Below are 21410 nucleotides of genomic sequence, written 5' to 3' on the forward strand. Positions count from 1 at the left end.
ACATTTGTATATATTATAAGTTCCCATAGGTTTTTTGTTAAACTGAATCCCCCGTTGGCAGCCATCTCGGTTGATGGAATTGCTACAAAGGAACATCACTTGATCAGCACCTCATTAGGAACATTTATGTCATGTTTGGTTTCACTCCATTCAGTGGCTTTCTAAAAAAACAATCGTATGTATTTCCCAGAGGGTTTTATATTAAAAAAAATCTTTGCTGGCGGCCATCTTAGAGATTGATCGCCTAAAAAGTTACACCACTTGCTCAGCACCTCATAAGAAACAATTATTATTTTCATTCCAGTGGTTCTCTAAAACAAGACATTTGTATGCATTTCCCTTTTGGTCCTTTGTTAAACTAAGTCCCCCGTTGGCAGACTTCTTGGTTGATGGATTTGATACCAAGTAACAACACTTGGTCAGAACCTCATAAGGATCATGTATGCCATGTTTTATTTCATTCCATATAGTTCTTATCTAAAAGAAGACATTTGTATGTAATTCCCTTAGAGTACTGTGTCCCTCTCTATTGGCCATCTTAGAAGATAGATTAGCTTAAATGTAACAACACTTGTTTGAATATGTCTTTTGATTGAGTTAAGCCATTTCAATTGATATTATATGGTGTGTCTTTCTGCATTCCAATGATACATTATTGTTTTGGGTAACAGTGAAGGTTGGTACCTATTAAAATGTTTGCATTTGTTTGCACCTGATTTTTTTTATATAGATTAGACCATTGGTTTTCCCATTTGAATGGTTTTACACTAGTAGTTTTGGGGTCTTTTATAGCTTGCTGTTCGATGTGAGCCAAGGCTCCTTGTTGCAGATGGTACTTTGACCTATAATGGTGTACTTTTACAAATTGTGACTTGGATGTAGATTTGTCTCATGGGTACTTATACCACATCTTCTTATATCTATATAATCATAGGATGCATGAGGTTCACAATTTTGGGATAAGACATTTAGTTTAATGAGTTTTTTTAATGGATGTGGTCACTTTTTATTCTTTTACAAAAATGATAATAATGTAATACACAACTATCGAAAGTAACTGAAAATTACAAAACCATATCTCCTTTTTCAATAATACAATATGATGTTAACATTTATAAAACTATCCTGTTTTCATTTTGACATCTTCTAGTATCATATGCATGACATCTTTGCATTAGAACATACTTCTATCATACACATTTTTTTTTCTCTCAGACACAAATTAAAAATTTAACTATTGACTATATATCAAAGGTTTCATCTTTCAACAAGATTCTCATCTTCTTCTTCACCATACAATTCTTCTGATTCGTATTTTAGTTCTTCCAAAAATTCATTAATCTTATCAACTATTTCCTTTAACCTGAAAAATGAAAATAAATCATTTAAATAGTGAGGAGTTCATGACACAAATGATGATGTATTACAGATAATGCCGTTTTAAAAAATCATTTTAATGGGTTAGAAATCACCATATGACTTACCTTTCTCTATTCATAATTCAAAACGTGTTGCAATTGTATCATGCCTACAGAAAATTTATGTAAAAAATCATATTTTTATTTTTTGTTTTTGTAAATGAATGTCAATACTTTCAAATGAAAACTTTCAAAAGGAATAAAATTCTTCTCTTGGACTGATATTGGAGCCAAATGTTGCATTTCATAACTCATGTTTGTAGAAATGCTTTGGCATATACATGCAGAATATAATTGCCATGAATACAACAAAAAACATCTTTTTTGACAAATTATTTATTGGAATTGAAAGATATCAAATTTTTGGTTTGCACATGTGCATTCATAACCTTAATGTGTCAATTGTACATGTATGACAGTAAAAATAATTTGTAGAATACAAATGTAGCACCTTTATTTGTATGTTCTAAGATAAGATTATTAATACACTACTGTGGCCCTTAATTTTACATAGGAATAAGATACTTTGGTATTTAAATTGCTATTGCTCACACTGAGAAAATATTCCTTCCTATCATATCAACCTGGCAAAGAAAAGACAGAATTAAGATAAAGTTTTTGGAAATTTTAATTTTTTTCTTGTGTTGAAGAAAGTTTGTTATGAAAAGGTAGGATAATAATGCCGCTGTTTAAGGCACTTGTATTCTAAAAGTCACAACAGAACATTAATCAACCAAATACCATCCTTCAGATGTTCATAAGACATTAGTTTGTCAGACATCAGAATTTACAATTTTGAATTATTGTCTTGCATATTTGAATTAGGGATTCACACTTCTTAAGGTGGTACCTAACACTACAGGGAGATAACTCTGTAAAATCAGCTAAACGTTTAAATTACGTTGTGGTGTTAAGGGAACATTAAGCTTCTCCATGATCAAAATTAGTGTTTGTCAAATTGCTATATAACCAGTGTAATTTTTCTGATAAATTGGTTGGTTCAATTTTTTTGAAAGTTTTATATTTTTGTCAAAGGGTCAAAGTTAATATTTTGTCAAAATCTTATGAAAATTAAAAGAGTCAAATAAATTTTAGTCAAGGTGTTTGGTACCACTTTAAATTTAGTGCAAAACTGTAGACCTCACAAATAGCCTCATTTTGAGTTCTTTTTACTAATATTTACATATGTAGTGTATGAAAAACAGCTTAATCCAAAAAAGGTATTTTTCTATAAGATACATGTATATTTGATACAAAGATGTCTATGTGCATAAAATCTTTTTGAGTATTAAAGGCTGTTTCTCGTATCAATTCTGTTCCCAAACTATGTGTAAATGGAGTATTAAAGGCTGTTGCTTGTATCTATTCTGTCCCCAAACTATGTGTAAATGGTCAATTAAGCTCAAAATTGTCCAATGCAACATGTTTTGACACCATACATGACCTCTCTGCACTAAAGTGTTTAGATGATATCAACTTGTTCATCTACCAATAAAATTAACCCACTTTTAAAAGGCTTGACTATTTTTACTCATTTGATTACTTCAGGGGCCTAACAATGGCTCTTATATTACCTCCTCCTTTGGTTACCTGATCTTATAAGCAACTAGCAATCAGTAAAGTCAACCATTTTTAATTTTTTTAATAATTAAATTGCACAATTATGAATGTATTAAGTCCAATATTTTTAAAAGTATATCTTTGACCACTTCATAGGCTGATAGCACAACTTAGTTTAAAAAAACATTCTTGTATCAAACTGAATTGGTACTGACCATAGTGAGAATAAAACAGTGTTCTCCAAAATATTTTCAAAATGGAAACAGTGAACTGAAATGGTACTTTTTTTTAAATTCAGATAGCATGGTACAAAAAGGTTGTGTGTAGAATAGGGTATAGCATGGTACAAAAAATTTGTGTGTAGAATAGGGTATAGCATGGTACAAAAAGGTTGTGTGTAGGATAGGGTATAGCATGGTACAAAAAGGTTGTGTGTAGGATAGGGTATAGCATGGTACAAAAAGGTTGTGTGTAGAATATGGTATAGCATGGTACAAAAAGGTTGTGTGTAGGATAGGGTATAGCATGGTACAAAAAGGTTGTGTGTAGAATAGGGTATAGCATGGTACAAAGAGGTTGTGTGTAGGATAGGGTATAGCATGGTACAAAAAGGTTGTGTGTCGGATAGGGTATAGCATGGTACAAAAAGGTTGTGTGTAGAATAGGGTATAGCATGGTACAAAGAGGTTGTGTGTAGGATAGGGTATAGCATGGTACAAAAAGGTTGTGTGTAGGATAGGGTATAGCATGGTACAAAAAGGTTGTGTGTAGAATAGGGTATAGCATGGTACAAAAAGGTTGTGTGTAGAATAGGGTATAGCATGGTACAAAGAGGTTGTGTGTAGGATAGGGTATAGCATGGTACAAAAAGGTTGTGTGTAGGATAGGGTATAGCATGGTACAAAAAGGTTGTGTGTAGAATAGGGTATAGCATGGTACAAAAAGGTTGTGTGTAGAATAGGGTATAGCATGGTACAAAGAGGTTGTGTGTAGGATAGGGTATAGCATGATACAAAAAGGTTGTGTGTCGGAAAGGGTATAGCATGGTACAAAAAGGTTGTGTGTAGAATAGGGTATAGCATGGTACAAAAAGGTTGTGTGTCGGAAAGGGTATAGCATGGTACAAAAAGGTTGTGTGTAGAATAGGGTATAGCATGGTACAAAAAGGTTGTGTGTAGGATAGGGTATAGCATGGTACAAAAAGGTTGTGTGTAGGATAGGGTATAGCATGGTACAAAAAGGTTGTGTGTAGGATAGGGTATTGCATGGTACAAAGAGGTTGTGTGTAGGATAGGGTATAGCATGGTACAAAAAGGTTGTGTGTAGGAAAGGGTATAGCATGGTACAAAAAGGTTGTGTGTAGGATAGGGTACAGCATGGTACAAAGAGGTTGTGTGTAGGATAGGGTATAGCATGGTACAAAGAGGTTGTGTGTAGGATAGGGTATAGCATGGTACAAAAAGGTTGTGTGTAGGATAGGGTATAGCATGATACAAAAAGGTTGTGTGTAGGATAGGGTATAGCATGGTACAAAAAGGTTGTGTGTAGGATAGGGTATAGCATGGTACAAAAAGGTTGTGTGTAGGATAGGGTATAGCATGGTACAAAAAGGTTGTGTGTAGGAAAGGGTATAGCATGGTACAAAAAGGATGTGTGTAGGATAGGGTATAGCATGGTACAAAAAGGTTGTGTGTAGGATAGGGTATAGCATGGTACAAAAAGGTTGTGTGTAGGATAGGGTATAGCATGATACAAAAAGGTTGTGTGTAGGATAGGGTATAGCATGGTACAAAAAGGTTGTGTGTAGGATAGGGTATAGCATGGTACAAAAAGGTTGTGTGTAGGATAGGGTATAGCATGGTACAAAAAGGTTGTGTGTAGGATAGGGTATAGCATGGTACAAAAAGGTTGTGTGTAGGATAGGGTATAGCATGGTACAAAAAGGTTGTGTGTAGGATAGGGTATAGCATGGTACAAAGAGGTTGTGTGTAGAATAGGGTATAGCATGGTACAAAGAGGTTGTGTGTCGGATAGGGTATAGCATGATACAAAAAGGTTGTGTGTCGGAAAGGGTATAGCATGGTACAAAAAGGTTGTGTGTAGAATAGGGTATAGCATGGTACAAAAAGGTTGTGTGTAGGATAGGGTATAGCATGGTACAAAAAGGTTGTGTGTAGGATAGGGTATAGCATGGTACAAAGAGGTTGTGTGTAGAATAGGGTATAGCATGGTACAAAAAGGTTGTGTGTAGGATAGGGTATAGCATGGTACAAAGAGGTTGTGTGTAGAATAGGGTATAGCATGGTACAAAAAGGTTGTGTGTAGAATAGGGTATAGCATGGTACAAAAAGGTTGTGTGTAGGATAGGGTATAGCATGGCACAAAAAGGTTGTGTGTAGGATAGGGTATAGCATGGTACAAAAAGGTTGTGTGTAGGATAGGGTATAGCATGGTACAAAAAGGTTGTGTGTAGGATAGGGTATAGCATGGTACAAAAAGGTTGTGTGTAGAATAGGGTATAGCATGGTACAAAGAGGTTGTGTGTAGAATAGGGTATAGCATGGTACAAAGAGGTTGTGTGTCGGATAGGGTATAGCATGGTACAAAGAGGTTGTGTGTAGGATAGGGTATAGCATGGTACAAAAAGGTTGTGTGTAGAATAGGGTATAGCATGGTACAAAAAGGTTGTGTGTAGGATAGGGTATAGCATGGTACAAAAAGGTTGTGTGTAGGATAGGGTAACGGGGAATTTCCAATAGATATATTTAATACAAAGTAGACAATCTCCTTAGGTATACTAACTTTTCTTTTTGGTTTTCAGATTGTTCTTTGTGTTCTGGTACATCAGGATGATCTATGTCATTCTGTCTTGATATCTGATGTTGTACAGTCTGTAATGGAGTAGACAAATTATATAAGATATATCAGAACTCATAAATGCAAACCAACAATCCATGTCCAATAGTATAAAATATTAGAATCATATTCAAAACAGTGTAGCTGTGGCCATTGATTGACAACCTTAAATTATCCCATTGACTGGGGCAGATTATGTGAACGTTTGTTTGTAACGACCACTGCTCACTTCTTACTTATTATAGAATTTAAGCTGTGGGTCACCAAAGGTTCTTAAGGTTCATCATAACAAACGGACAAATATGGCTGTATTTACATGCCAAAAATTACTCTGAGTACAGACTTACCTGTAAAGTTGGAAAAGTTTTAATGCCTAGCATCCACTAGATATAAAAAAGTTAAATCCATTTTGTGTTTCAGAAAGATAAAATCTCTTTTGGATTTTTATAGGCATTTTTTTTCCTTCATGCAAATGGTGTGAAAATTGACTAAGTTGTGGAACAACTATGAGATGCTCCCTCAGGTAAAAAACCGGTTTGTATTGTTTTCATTGTCCTTAATTGACCTGGACACCAGGTATCTTCACAACTATAGGTGAGTTAAAGAGTTTATCTGAGTCAGTGAGTGGACAGTATCAAAGTAATGCAGGTGTTTGTTTATTTTTGCACCTTCTGAAGAAAGGAAAAAAAATGCCCAGCAAAAACCAAGAAAGATTTATCTTTCTTAAACACAAAATGCATTTAACTTTTATATATCTAGTGGATGCTAGGCATTAAAACTTTTCAAACAGCACAGGTAAGTCTGTACACAGAGTAGTTTTTGAGGTAAAAATACGGCCATATTTGTCCATTTGTTATGATGAACCTTTTAGCCCCAGTCACACTGTCAAGGTTTTCTACGCATTAAAATTCTACGTTTCAACTACGTTTCAAACAAAATTGTCCCGTTATTTTGAAAACTAGGTTTTACTAGGTTTGTGCTACGTTCTTCTCACGTTTTGCTACGTATAAGTACGTGTAGACCCACGTTTTCACCACGCATTAAAACATTTCGATGCGTAGTAAGCACGTTTTGTTGCGTTTCGCTAAAGCTTTGATACGTATTTACTAGGTGTCTACTTCATTTCAGTTTTCGCTACGTTTGTTGTTGAATTTTCAAAACATACGGGGCAGGTCTATTTTTGAACAAAGGATCATTACGTTTCGATACGCTTCGTTACGTATAATCCCGTTTTGCTACGCTTTCGAAACGAAGTAAAACGTAGCTCCTGAAACGTGACAGTGTGAATGGGGCTTAACGCCTTTAATATTAAAATAATTCGAAAAATTATTCAGGAATAACTTTATGTTTTGATTTATATTATTGATACAAATCAAAACATCGTGTTATTCCTGATTAGTTTTTCTAATTACTGTATTTAGGTGTTGAGAACCTTTTGTGACCCCACAGTTTAAGTGTCTTTAACAAGTACATAGTGAGCAGCGGTCGTTACAGTCAAACATTCACGTAATCTGCCCCAGTCAATGGGATAAACTAAGGTCGTCAATCAATGACCACAGCTACACTGTTTTGAATATGATTCTAAATTGCTTGATTCATTGAATAATTCATTGAAATCCAATGACAATTGAAGCAGTTTTAGGCAATAGTATGTTGTTTTCTTCTATTTTTTTAAACTCATAAGTATACTCTAGTGATTTATAACAGTGAATAATATAGAATAATGAGTCATCTATTAGCATAGCATCATGATGATCATCTCCATTCTAGTTATATTAACATGTAGAAGTTCAACGATTCAGGTACTAAGAAACTGCAATATAACGTAGTTTTTCCATGTAAAAAAAAAACACTTAACAATCATATTGTCAAGTATTGCCCATTTTTGGGAGTATTGCAAATCAGGGACTGGGGTTTACTTTGTCAACCCTGAAAAATTCCAAATCTGCTAAAATAGACAAGGATCCAGATTCCAGGGTGTACAACTTTAATCTGTTAGCTGTCAGTTTATTGTGCAAAGTTGTAACAATGTAGATATACAATTCTTGAAGTTCGAGAGGACGCACATTACCCTGTGTGTGTTTGAGAGGATGTACATGTAAGGACCAGCTTAGCCAAGGTGGAAGTCCAGATGTAACTAATCTTGCTCTGGTCTATGACAACACAGCTTAACGAATAATATGTACATTAGGCAAATAAGCATTGAAGATACAGGTTTTATAAGTCAAATGAATCTCTGAAATGTTTGTTTAGCAACTGTCACTTATACAATGACAAGATTTCTTTAAGAAAATAGTTTTTTTAATAGGCTGAAAAAAATCTCAGTCTTTACAGAAATCTTTGTTGTGGAGAGTCTGAAAAAAGAACTTCAGGAAATATATATATTTCCAATAATTTGGCTATGTTCACCACATCCTTCTTAGAATAAAATGTTTAATCATTTATAACAATTTCAGTCATGAAAAAACTTAGAAAAGGGAGATAATTCAAACCACATTAATCAACATACAGTTTCTAATTTCTTCTGCTCCTGGTCCTGTATTTTATTGATAAGTCCAGCTACAGCACTCTGTTGATGATCATCATTAAGTCTGGTTTTAATCACTATGATATCTGCTGATATTTTGTTAAATGTCTCTGTTATCTCATGAACAAGCTGACGATACAAAGGGAAATTGTAATTTGGATGTCCCTTTAAATATGCCACATAACCTCTGAAAAATATAAGATGTATCAAAATATACATGTATATTAAAAAATGATTAATCAAAGTATGTAAAAAATTGTGGTTTTTTTTTCAAGCAGGCTGTCTCTCAGAAATAAGAATAGATAGGCAAAAATACAAGATTAAAGAATAAATTTCATAGTTTTTTCATAATTTTCATTCAGATTTAACAGGGATCTCCATGGCCTGTTTAACGATGGCGCCCCGCCATCGTTCAAATGTCATGCGCCATCGTCAAATGACTCGCGCCATCGTTAAATTCTCTTGCGCCATCGTTAAATGTCTTCCGCCATCGTTCAAGACTTCATCGTTTTTTGTAGCCCGACGCCATTTTTTTTTATCAATTATAATCAAATGCATGTAATTGCATAACCCTTAGGCTTTTTATGTTATAATCCAATACAGTTCTAACGCCTGAGGAATCTACGGATTAAGAGATCGCTAATCACTTGTACCTGAGCTTGTACAGGTAGATCAACAAACCAGACACGAGAATACTATCTGAGGATAAACGATTCATTTGTCGAAATAATCAACTAAGTTTTAGCAAAAGATTATGATAATTTATATTAAATAAATAAATTAATAATCCAGTTACAAAGAAAACATTTTAACAAGTTTATTTAGCCATTTATTTCTTTTGCTTATGCATTACCTTTGCTATAGCTGCATGCAGTCTTTTGTTTGTGCTTTAAGTGTTTAAGTTTGCATGTGCTACTCTTATATAAATACTATGTGCTACTATATATGTGCTGATATTAGACATTTGTTTTAATATATCTTGCTTAGCTTTTATTCTGCATGTGCTATCTATGTATTAATATATATGTGTGATGTCTGTATGTTTGTGTTGTATGTGTATCTGATGTTATTACATGTATGTTTTGTTTATTAATATCAGTCGGTTAAAGAGCTCTTAAGAGCTCATGTTCTTTGTTATTATGTATATATGAAACACCGACTTAAAATAAAGATTACTTTACTTTACTTTACTTTAACAAGTCGAACACGTGCTTTGTTTTGACTTACGCAATCAGCACCCCCCTTTTTTAAGAAGTACAAAATAAGACGCAAAATAGTAAATATTATTTCATCGCAAATAACTCGAGTACTGCTGTAACGATAATTTAGAATTACTTTAAAAGTTTAAAAGTAAAAACTTTAAATATTTTCTGTAAAGAAATATCGTATAGTAATTCCGAATTCATTTCGTATATTACAATCAAATTGATACATCCGCGTTTCCGGTTTCTATTCAGACTCGAAAGATACATGTTGCACAGCATCAATTTGCCAGATAAAGTCATTAAAAAAACCTTTTCATTTGTTAAAGTTTGCTTTACAAATCTCTTTAACCTTTTACATAACCCGTACTAATCGTTTTGTTGTTGCTGAAATCAGCCATACCGGTAATGGGTTCTGAATTTGACAGTGTCCATGAAAAATAAGCTCCACATCATATGATTTTTTACCCCATAACAATTACCAAAAAAACAAGAAATCTACATGGAGACCTTCATGACAGCTTTTTGGTCATTTTCGACTAAGGGGGGACCATGAAGACTTGGCATTTGAATGGTTAAAAACGACAATAAATGAAAATATTGATACTTCTAATTCTATAATGAAAATTAAAATAAATATAATTTAAATAAGCTATGAATTAGCATGATCACCATTCCTTGTATGGAGGGATAAAATACTTCCGATCGCGCTACACTGTACAACTTTGACACGGTTTGTAATAGTGAAAGTTCCTCCATCGTTCAATTTTCATCCATGGAGATCCCTGATTTAACATGTTTAAAGAATCCAACGACCATGCAACTTGTGTATCAGTATTTTTCTTATTTTTTTAAGGTTGTTTTTTCTTTGAAACTCAATGTTGTATATATATGCACATATTGGTGACTTTTAAACATTGATTGAATCAATAATAATGCATTAGAAGTTAATAGTATACATGTAACAAACACATGATACATTGCACAAATGTATATAGAATAATTAGGTACATGTATGTAATTTCATAATAGAGATGTATCCACTAAATTCATAATGACATCATCTCTATGAATGTACATACATGTAAATGTACATGTACCTGATTCTATAAATCATTTGTATGTTACATGTATATCATAAACTTCTGATGTACTAGTATTTTATCAATTAATGTTTAAAAGTCACCAATATTAGCCAAAATTAAAATTTCAGATGTTATTCCCATAGGTGCTTGAGGACAGGATCCTGTTATATGAGCCCCCCATAGTCCCTCCCCCTTATTATCATAAATCTCAGATTTTTTAATATATATCACTTATTTGTACCATATATATACTAATATACCATATTTTTACTTTAAATATGCATGTTTACTATCCACTAAAAGTCAACTTTGCATGTGCCATGATGATGTGGGCTAGAATACTTCTTTGAAAGGCTATTATATTTTTTTCTTTGATGCCTTACATCGACGTTGCAGGAAAGCATCAAAGCTTAAAATTTAAAATAGCCTTCCTAGAGTCAAAATTATTTGGACTACCCCCAAATAAGTTATCATGGCCCGTTTGGAGAATTGTGGGAATTTGTCCCTATCGGGCAGACCTGCTCAATTCATCAAAGACACAGCCTAAAGAGCCTATCATCAATAAATCATAAAAAGTTCTTCATTGACAGTCTGCATAGTAAATTCAATAGTATAAAAATGTAGTAACAAGGATATATCATAACATAAGCTCTATAATTTGAGCTAAAAGCGTGAAAATGAACGCTACGAAAACCCGTACTCTTCAAATAAAGTGTAAGTTTCTACTCTTTCTTGTTGTAGTAAGTGAAATCTTTGAATTAGTTTAACAGCAGTTGTTTCAAACGAATTATCTGTAACACTAACAGATTCTGTCATTGTTTTGGATATTTTTCAAGGGAGGCAATCCCTTGTAAATAAAATAAAATAAAACCATCAAAAATGGAAACGTATGTATTTACGGTATTTATAAAATGTCATTTTTAAATGTGAGTGGAGCATTGCTTTTATGTCAAGTGCAAGGGACAGTTAATTAACCTTACGCTTCATAAGCAATTCTATTTGGAAAGTGTTTGTTTAGAACAAGCACCTACCTCCATTGTGGTCCGAAGTTAAACTAAAGATAAATTCATGTGTCAACTTTTTTTCTTTTCTCACGGGGTGAGGTTTTTGCATGAGAGATTAATCATCTATAACCGCAAAAGTTTAAATAAAAAAAATAGCAATGATGGTTTTAAATGCATTTAGTACCGGCCAAAAAGGAATTTCTTTAATGACGACAAAGACCCACGTACGGTTTTGCCGCATAGATACAATTGCATATTTAATCGAATTTATAACTGATGAATACAACTTATATTATTATACCTCAGTTATCATAAGTACACAATATTTTCAGTATTAATCAAATTGCAAGCGTTGCAGTATTTGATCGGTCAATAGTTTCCAACTATATGCCCTCGATGAAACTATTTGACCGCAGGTGTCGATTATAACATTTCACAGAATTTCAGCAATGATTGGTCGCCATTATTCCGACAGCCCATTAGTCCGACAGCCCATTGGTCCGAAAATCATTTTGTCCCGCAACCCAAAAGTCCGACAACCCATTGCTCCGAAAGCCCAATACTCCGACAACCATAAGTCCGACACTTATCAAGTCAACGGTATCAGGGTATCAGGGTAGAATAAAATTTGTCTGTCTGTATTATCAAGGATTTGTATGGTTAACTATACAAATCCTTGGTATTATTACATTTATGTAATAACATATTCAGTTAAGAAATATAACTCCGTATATATATTACTTAAGACTAAGGTAGTCCGAATACTTTAGTCTTTCTATATATTACTCAATTCGAAGTCTGTATATAAAATAGAACAGAAAAGAATATTTCATTTTCCAAATTACAGGTCTATATTTTTAAAGAGCATATAAATCAAGACCAACCAGTGATGGTGCGAGCTACTGATGATACCCCCGCCCAAATATTTCGGTAAACAGTAAGTTGTTGAGTTGTGAATCTGAAATAGCATCACACAGAATCGAATAACTGACTTATATAAACCTTGAAACAAAATTTCAGAAATCATTGTATTGTAGTTTCTGAGAAAAATATGACAAACATTTTCAATTTGGCTCTCATGTGAAAAGTCTTCGGTAAACAGAAAGTTGTTGAGTTATGAATCTGAAAAAGCATCACACGATACAGCCGACTTCAATACACCCTGCAACCAAATTTCAGAAATCCTTGTAATGTTGTTCATGAAAAAGATGCAACGAAATATTCATGGGACGGACGAACGGACGGACGGACGGACAGAAAGAGGCAAATCAGTACTCCACATTTTTTCGAAGTGGCGGTATAATGATCGGGTCCACATTAAGACATTACAATACTGATATGATATAGTTATCTTTATTTCACCATAAGCCTCAGTCACAATCGGAGCCAACACAAAATAGGGAAAAAAACAAAAAACTAGCACATTGATATTAAACAACAGTCAGTATCAATACCTGTACTACATAATTCAAAAGAACTAACAATAAAATCATCATTTTTTTCCATAATAGTAAAGTTTTCTTGTGTTAAAATCGAAGTTTAATCAAGTTTATCTAACTTTTTAAAATTCTGACAGGTGCTAGAAATATGTTGAAAGAGTTCATTCCTCAAATTATCATGAAGTGACCATTCGATTGAACCTTAACTTGTTCAGCTGTACAATACAATTTTTTGAGTATCTGGCATTTTCAAATAATAATGTAATGGGTGAGCACAGATTCTTAATTAACATATGAACTACCTTCTTAAAATCAATGATATCTAAACATTTTTCTTCTTGAAACAATTTTTAAATGAAAAAATAAGTGTCAAGTTTGCCACAAAACACACAATGTACTAAGTTTTTACAAGAATGTCACAAATTGTCTTAGATCTTTTACTAGTTGTTATTGGCTTTTAAACTGCACTCGTTCCATTTAAGCAGTTAAATTGTGTTGACTGTATATTTCTATGTCATATACAGTCATTGGCCCGATATCAATTTTCCGCCTCATGAATATTTAAATAGAAGTTACCGAAATGTTCATGTCCGTCATATTTGTCTTTCGTATGAGCTTTGTTGTCAATCATCAGTCCTGCACATCCCCCAACCATTATAAAAGAGACATATTTTTCTAGATTTTAAAATAAGCTCGGGATATAAAATTGGTATCCCTACAAATATATTGAGTGTCATCTCTCATACTAAATCTGATCGATCGCTATTGGAAGTAACTTGTACTGTCTTTGTATTTCGTGGATTCACATTCTCGAACACTATACCGTATTCAAATTGGAATTGCGCATCTTTTCGGAGCACATATTTCGTCCTATTTGTCATCTTATTTTTTAGGATCTTGGTATGTATTTGTCACCGTTTTCCCTCATTTTGACTGACGCCACATTGGTCCCTTATTTCTGCGGCAAAATCAATTTAAATAAAACTCAGATAAGTGATACAAGGGGTAGAGAGATTGCGACCAAAGAGGGCGGGAAGTGTAAACCAACTCCGATATATTTATTTATGTAGTTAATTGTGCTAACTCCCCTGATACGTGAAAGGGGGAAACCGAAGATCTAGTGAAAGAAGGTAGATCAAGACACACAAAAAAAACCAGCGAACTAGAACAGCACAGACTGACAGTGGACATACAAACGACGAAATATAAAGACAAATAAAATACCCAGACTCGTAAAACGAAAGAGCATATGCGGATCCAAGGGGGGGGGGGGGGGGGGGGGCCTTTCGTGGGAAAAATTTGGTTAATTATATAGGGAATCACTGAAGCATGACTGGAGTGGGCCCCCTTAGGTCAGTCAACGTGCCCTTCTGAAAAGTTCTGGATCCACCACTGAAGAGGAAAAAAAGTTAAGGACTGAGCAGTTGCAATAAACATGTGTATCAACTCCAATACAATGAGACAAATATCCTGCATGGAAAGAATAATTTTAATAAAAACAGACAACCCCAAATACTAAAGAGAACAGAGTTGTTCTTTTTAGAGAAAATTTACCCATACACACAAGACAGATGCATTGTCGGAATAATTGGCTGTCGGAGTAATTGGTTGGCTGAATAGTGGGCTGTCGGAGTAATGGGCTGTCGGAATAGTGGGCTGTCGGAATAGTGGGCTGTCGGAGTAATGGGCTGTCGGAATAATGGTTGTCGGACTAATGGGATGTCACCGATTGGTCGAAGGATGACTGTCATGTTGAGAATACCTTGGGAGTCATGACGTCACTTTTTACCTCTTTTCAAATCACGATAGTTGATTTAAGGAGGTAGACCTAGGTTAAGGGAAATAACTCTTAAAATCATCAGTACGTTTGTTTTAACCATTTTCAAAAATATAGTCTAAGCTTCTAGGTTACATAGATTATTTTCAATCTGTTTCAGGTAAATGCTTAAAAAACATTGATGAAACTTGACTTAAACAAGCACATAACTGATTTAAAGAGTTATCTCCCTGAACCAAGGTCTACCATCTTAACCCCGACATTGATTGTCTGTTATATCTTTCCGTATAATAAAACACTTACAGTCCGGATATTTGGAATCATTGAGGAAATATAAAAAAGAAGATGTGGTATAATTGCCAATGAGACAATCATTATCCCCTTGGATATAACTTACTAACTTTCTATTCCTCTCAGCAAGTCTGTCGGTCGGTCGGTCGGTCGGTCGGTCAAACCACCAAAATCTTCATGTCTAATTGTTTTTTTATATATATATATTAATTTTTTTTATTCACAATTAATTATTGGTGACATAATGCTATATGTTTCTTTGTAAAGAAAGGCAAGTCGCCAACGGAAAAAAATATAAAGTAAAAATTTCAAATGTCTGAATTGAGAATTATATGGACTAAACAAATTTTTCTATAGGTTATCAATAAAATAATTCATGCAAATCGTAGATTTCTTGGAAATGTGTGTTTATTTTATAGAGAGTGAAATATAACAGCCAAATGTGTCCACTTGACGTTAAACAATTAAGCAAATCAATCAATTTAGTGGAAAATACTCAGTCTCTCTATACCAATGTAATTTGGTTTGTTGAGAAACAGAGATAAAAGATAGCTATACCATACCTTATAAACGGACTTAAATTAACCCTTATAAATCTAAAAAAAATCAATTTGAAGTTATACCCGAGCTATCAGAAATGATGCATAACGAAATCATAGAGATTAATTATTGTTCAATTAAATTGTGAAAACATCAATCGAGGCTATTGAAAAAATTTGGTCATCTGACAAAAAAAACACATATATGGCATAACACAACAATTGACGATGTTATTGATTTTGACTTTTGATAGGCCTATACCTTTTCACCATTTCTATTTTCTATATTATGTCAAATCTTTTCTTTTCATTATTCCAATACGATAAATTATTCTGTCTTTTTTCACGGCCGACACTCGGCTAACCCAGAGTTTGGTCGGTTAATCTATATTGAGTATGCGGCTATATCGGCGGTTGGTCTGTTAATCGGGTTGGCTAAAGTCTGTTAATCAGGTGTTATCGAGTAAATCATTGCAAGGTCAGTATGTTTCATTGTATAAATTTTTAATTATATTTATATCATAAAAACTATTCATGTCTAACAAAACGATTTGGAGTACTGAATCCAGTCGTGTAATTTTTTTTTCTAGCTTCAATAAACGATCTATAAAATGAAAAGGCGAGTTACTCATCAGTAAATTTATACACATTTTACACACACAAACTGTACACAAAAATGACAAGTTGGTTGAGTTTACTTGCATGCAATATTTTGAACATCGAAAAAAGACAGGCATTATGTTTGTTTACCATATTAACATCAATATGTGAAAAATCTACACGAAAAACTGTATTTTGGTGACATAAATCAATTTTTGATAAAAATGTGGTCTGTTAATGGGTCGGATGTATGAAACTCGGTCTGTTAATTGGTCTGTTAGTTATGAATGACATTACAAGAATAATTTAATTGCTATATGGGGTGTTATTTGAATAAAGGGATAGACTCAAGATTATAGTGGCTAGAATATATGGAAACAACACATGAACAATGAAACATAAGTTTAGACAATGGAATCTGAAAATTGATAGAAATGGTTTCAAAAAGTGTAATATCAAAGTAATATTAATTTCAAAAGACAATACATACCGGAAATAAACTCCTTATAGATACCAGGATTGAAATTTTATATTTACGCCAGACACGCGTTTCGTCTACGAAAAACTCATCAGTGACGAAAAAAATGTTTAAAAGGCCAAATAAAATACGAAGTTGAAAAGCATTGAGGAAACACAACTAATACCGGCGTCACACGTCAGCGTATAGCACTGGCTTGTTCAAAATCATTTACGCTGCCAATACTCTAGTAATTGTGGATGCATTTAACCTGTTAATCATATTTGTAACGTGTGCAAAACGAGCTTTAAGCGTGTATTGGGCGTACTAGAAACGTATGTTGGCGTATGTTGTATGTTTTTTATGCTGCATACAAATTTCCTGGGATTGTAGCGTTCATCAAGCGTATTTACTTTCCTTCATTGGCTAGAGGAATAGGGGGAGGGTTGATATCTCATAAACATGTTTATCCCCGCCGCAATTTTGCGCCTGTCCCAAGTCAGGAGCCTCTGGCCTTTGTTAGTCTTGTGTGATCTAGTATAAATATTTTTAAGGGGCCAGCTGAAGGACGCCTACGGGTGCGGGAGTTTCTCTCTACATTGAAGACCCATTTATGGCCTTGGCCTGATCTATGGTCGGGTTGTTGTCGCTTTGACACATTCCCCATTTCCTTTCTCAATTTTACCTTTGTATTTCGACGTACTACAAACTTATGCAACGCGCTTTGAACGATTGCTAAGCGTTCCTATGGCATGCAACTAACGTATACCGACTTTGTCAATTTTCTCTGTACGTTTGGTGCACGCCGGTCTATACGCCAATGTGTGACGCCGGCATAGGGTAATCTATTCCTGGGGTAGAAAAGCCTTAGTAATTCAAAGAAAATGCATGGAATTTAACCAGCTGCATTGCAACACATGACAGATTCATAGATGTTACAGACTTTGAATAGACAAAAAAAAATAAGGCTGATTGATAACTTGGCGTAAATAAGTAGTAGTAATTCGTGCGAATTCGAGCGGCCAATCAGTCCATATAACGCTATATTGAACTGAAGTGACACACCCTTCAATGAAATGCAAAGAAATAAAATTAAAATAAAAGTTCTCTTTCTATAAGGATACTGTTGCACCGTATTGTAATTTTTTCGTCACAAGTACATCTCATTTTTTTCAATGTGAAAATATAAACAAAAGGTAGTAAGACTATTGTCGTGGCTAAATTACTCTTAACTGACACGATTTAAATTGTCCAACCCATTAACAGACTGTATTCCCCTAATATTCATTAAAATGTGGTATTACTCAACTTATATAACAATTATGAAATATTTATCAATGACAATTATTTTTTTTAGAACCAAAGTACTATTTTGTTTCCTTTAAATCATATATAAAAATGTTTTTTAGCCTTTTATCCAAAATATTGCTATGCGTACAAGCATAAAAACCACATACTTGCGAGACGCCTTTTCGTTTTAGCGCAGGCTATGCATTTTTTTTACTGGTGGAAAATGTTCTGTATGATAGATATCATTTTGTCAGACACTTTTCTTTGTTTGATGTAGTTCTCATAATATGGCAAAAATCTGTATATTTAACAGAGTTTAACATTAAATTGTGAGTTTTACTCTTAACAGACGTATAACCAACCCGATTAACAGACCAACCGCGTATATAGCCGCATACTCAATATAGATTGACCGACCAAACTCTCGGTTAGCCGAGTGTCGGCCGTGTTTTTGAAGTACAAAATTTCAACCTTGTCCATGATGTGGTACACCTGAACACATAATCTGTCACAGTCGAAAAGACATTTCACAATGAGCACCGCAGACGTATGTATTATATAATAGGGTGTGAACATATTTAAAATTCGGATAAAATATACGTATTTGCTTCTATTGAAAATGGAGTGCCGAAGATCTCGTACAAATAAAATCAGTGGGTATGACTCAAGACATTCAATCAAGTTTCTATTCAGATAAAATATACTAAAATTCTAAAAACTATGATCAACCCATGAAAAGAAACCGCGAGAAGACTTGCATTTTAACTTACCAAACTACCAAGAATCATTGTCGAATTATGAAAAAAAATCTACTTTAGATACAAGTGACAATAGAAAAAAAATCCTACAAGTAGCAATTGATGCAAATATTATTTGTAAAATTGAATTTTTAAGTCAACTTGCATGGTGTGCAAGGCGTTTTCATATACCTTTAAAATCTATGTATCTATCATCTTATTAGATAAATGTTTAGAAAAAAAAGGTAGAATAATAATGATTCTGGAGAAATGTTTTTAATACATATATGCCATATACCTTTTGTGGTTGGATAAGGAGCGCACATCGGTGGGTGATAACACATCCTCGAATTTCAGAGCATATTTGAAACGGATAATTTGCTTTCGAGGAGAGTTGGTTTAAAGCATGGTCCTGATTAATGTTTTCCCTTTTCCCTACGGATCTATCATTCCCCCTTATTTTTCCTATGCTTGCTTCCATTAGGCCTTATCAGACGCCCCGCAATCGGTGTGGGCGATTGCTTATTGTCGAATACTGCAGTTTGGAGAGTTCTTGATGTCAATTTTGATTAACTTTATTGTGTTGTACAGATATTTCACAAATAACAATAAGTTGTTTTTATTCTAATTTATCAAAATATTTTAAAATAGTTATAAAAATGATATCCCCACCTGCACAAAAGAAACATTAATAAGGAGTAAAACATAACGGTTAAAACATAACCGAAATATATCGCAAGTCATTTTACTATTTATTTACTATTTATTCGAACTTAAAGATGTCTCACATATACTTTATATAACTTATGTTATATAATGTATAAGATATCTAAAATAGCATAAGATATCTAAAATAACATAAGATATCTTATAATTTTTTTTATCTGAGATATCTTATTAACTATTTAAGACATCTTCTAAACTGTATAATATACATAGTAAAACTAGTTGACATTAAGTACAACATTTTATTGATCTTCAGATGTAACATGTACATCAAACAAGCGTTGCTGGTGTTGTTTTAAAGTTCACGACTTTCAAATTATAATCTTTATTAGCAAAACAAACAACCAGATGCTCCGCAGGGCGCAGCTTTATACGACCGCAGAGGTTGAACCCTGAACGGTTGGGGCAAGTATGGACACAAAATTCAAGCTGGATTCAGCTCTAAATTTAGATTGTGATTGAATAGTTGACACAGCATAGGTTTCTGACACAAAATGAATGTGGTCTAATGAACTTAAAATATTTGTTTTGCCTTTAAGCAATTCACTATGCTGTTCAATATTAATCCTCTCAAAAAAATGTTTGAAGAAATTTTCTTTTTATTTATGAAATCTGAAATGAGAAAAATTTAACCCCCCCCCTTTTTTCACATCCCCCTTTCCCTTTTTCAAAACTGATCTCAATTCAAATTTCTAATGGAGTTTGCAACAATAACTACTCATTTAAATACATCATAAAATATTAAAATGTAAGATAAAGTGCTTGTTATCACTGAATGGTAAAGATTGTTTTAATTTATCAGTTGGTAGTAAAAGTGAATATACATTGTATATTGTATAAAACAATGATTTAAGTTGATTCAACTACTATTCTGGACAAAGAAAGATGACTCCAATTGAAAATTTCTTGCTATTGCACAATATTGTGCAATTAGATATTTCTTGCTATTGCACAATATTGTGCAATTAGATAATTCTTGCTATTGCGCAATACTGTGCAATTGAAAATATTTGTTATTGCGCAATACTGTGCAATTGAAGATTTCTTGCTATTGTGCAATACTGTGCAATTGAAAATTTCTTGCTATTGCACAATACTGTGCAATTGAAGATTTCTTGCTATTGCTGAATACTGAGCAATTGAAAATTTCTTGCTATTGCACAATACTTAATATAGTAATTTTGGATCCTGATTTGAACCAACTTGAAAACTGGGCCCATAATAAAAAATCTAAGTACATGTTTAGATTCAGCATATCAAAAAAGCCCTAGAATTCAATTTTTGTTAAAATCAAACTTAGTTTAATTTTGGACCCTTTGGACTTTAATGTAGACCAATTTGAAAACGGGACCAAAAATTAAGAATCTACATACACAGTTAGATTTGGCATATCAAAGAACCCCAATTATTCAATTTTTGATGAAATCAGACAAGTTTAATTTTGGACCCCGATTTGGACCAACTTGAAAACTGGGCCAATAATCAAAAATCTAAGTACATTTTTAGATTCAGCATATCAAAGAACCCCAAGGATTCAATTTTTGATGAAATCAAACAAAGTTCAATATTGGACTCTTTGGGCCCTTTATTCCTAAACTGTTGGGACCAAAACTCCCCAAATCAAACCCAACCTTCCTTTTATGGTCATAAACCTTGTGTTTAAATTTCATAGATTTCTATTTACTTATACTAAAGTTATGGTGCGAAAACCAAGAATAATGCTTATTTGGGACCCTTGTTAGCCCCTAATTCCTAAACTGTTGGGACCTAAACTCCCAAAATCAATCCCAACCTTCCTTTTGTGGTCATAAACCTTGTGTCAAAATTTCATTGATTTCTATTTACTTATACTAAAGTTATTGTGCGAAAACCAAGAATAATGCTTATTTGGGCCCTTTTTGG

At 33.6% G+C, this 21410-nt stretch overlaps 1 protein-coding gene across 1 annotated transcript; it reads right to left on the minus strand.

Annotated features, from left to right (window-relative positions):
• Positions 1–967: 967 nt before the first annotated feature.
• LOC139495573 (required for excision 1-B domain-containing protein-like) lies at positions 968–11507 on the minus strand. The gene is made up of 4 exons (XM_071283850.1): positions 11349–11507; positions 8344–8548; positions 5781–5869; positions 968–1363 (listed from the first exon to the last, which is right to left on the minus strand). Exons 1-4 carry the CDS (start codon positions 11462–11464, stop codon positions 1258–1260), a joined length of 516 nt encoding a protein of 171 aa, XP_071139951.1. The 5' UTR covers positions 11465–11507; the 3' UTR covers positions 968–1257.
• Between the last annotated feature and the right edge of the window lie 9903 nt (positions 11508–21410).

The sequence above is a fragment of the Mytilus edulis genome, chromosome 1 (assembly GCF_963676685.1).
Source record: "Mytilus edulis chromosome 1, xbMytEdul2.2, whole genome shotgun sequence".
NCBI classification, from domain to species: domain Eukaryota; kingdom Metazoa; phylum Mollusca; class Bivalvia; order Mytilida; family Mytilidae; genus Mytilus; species Mytilus edulis.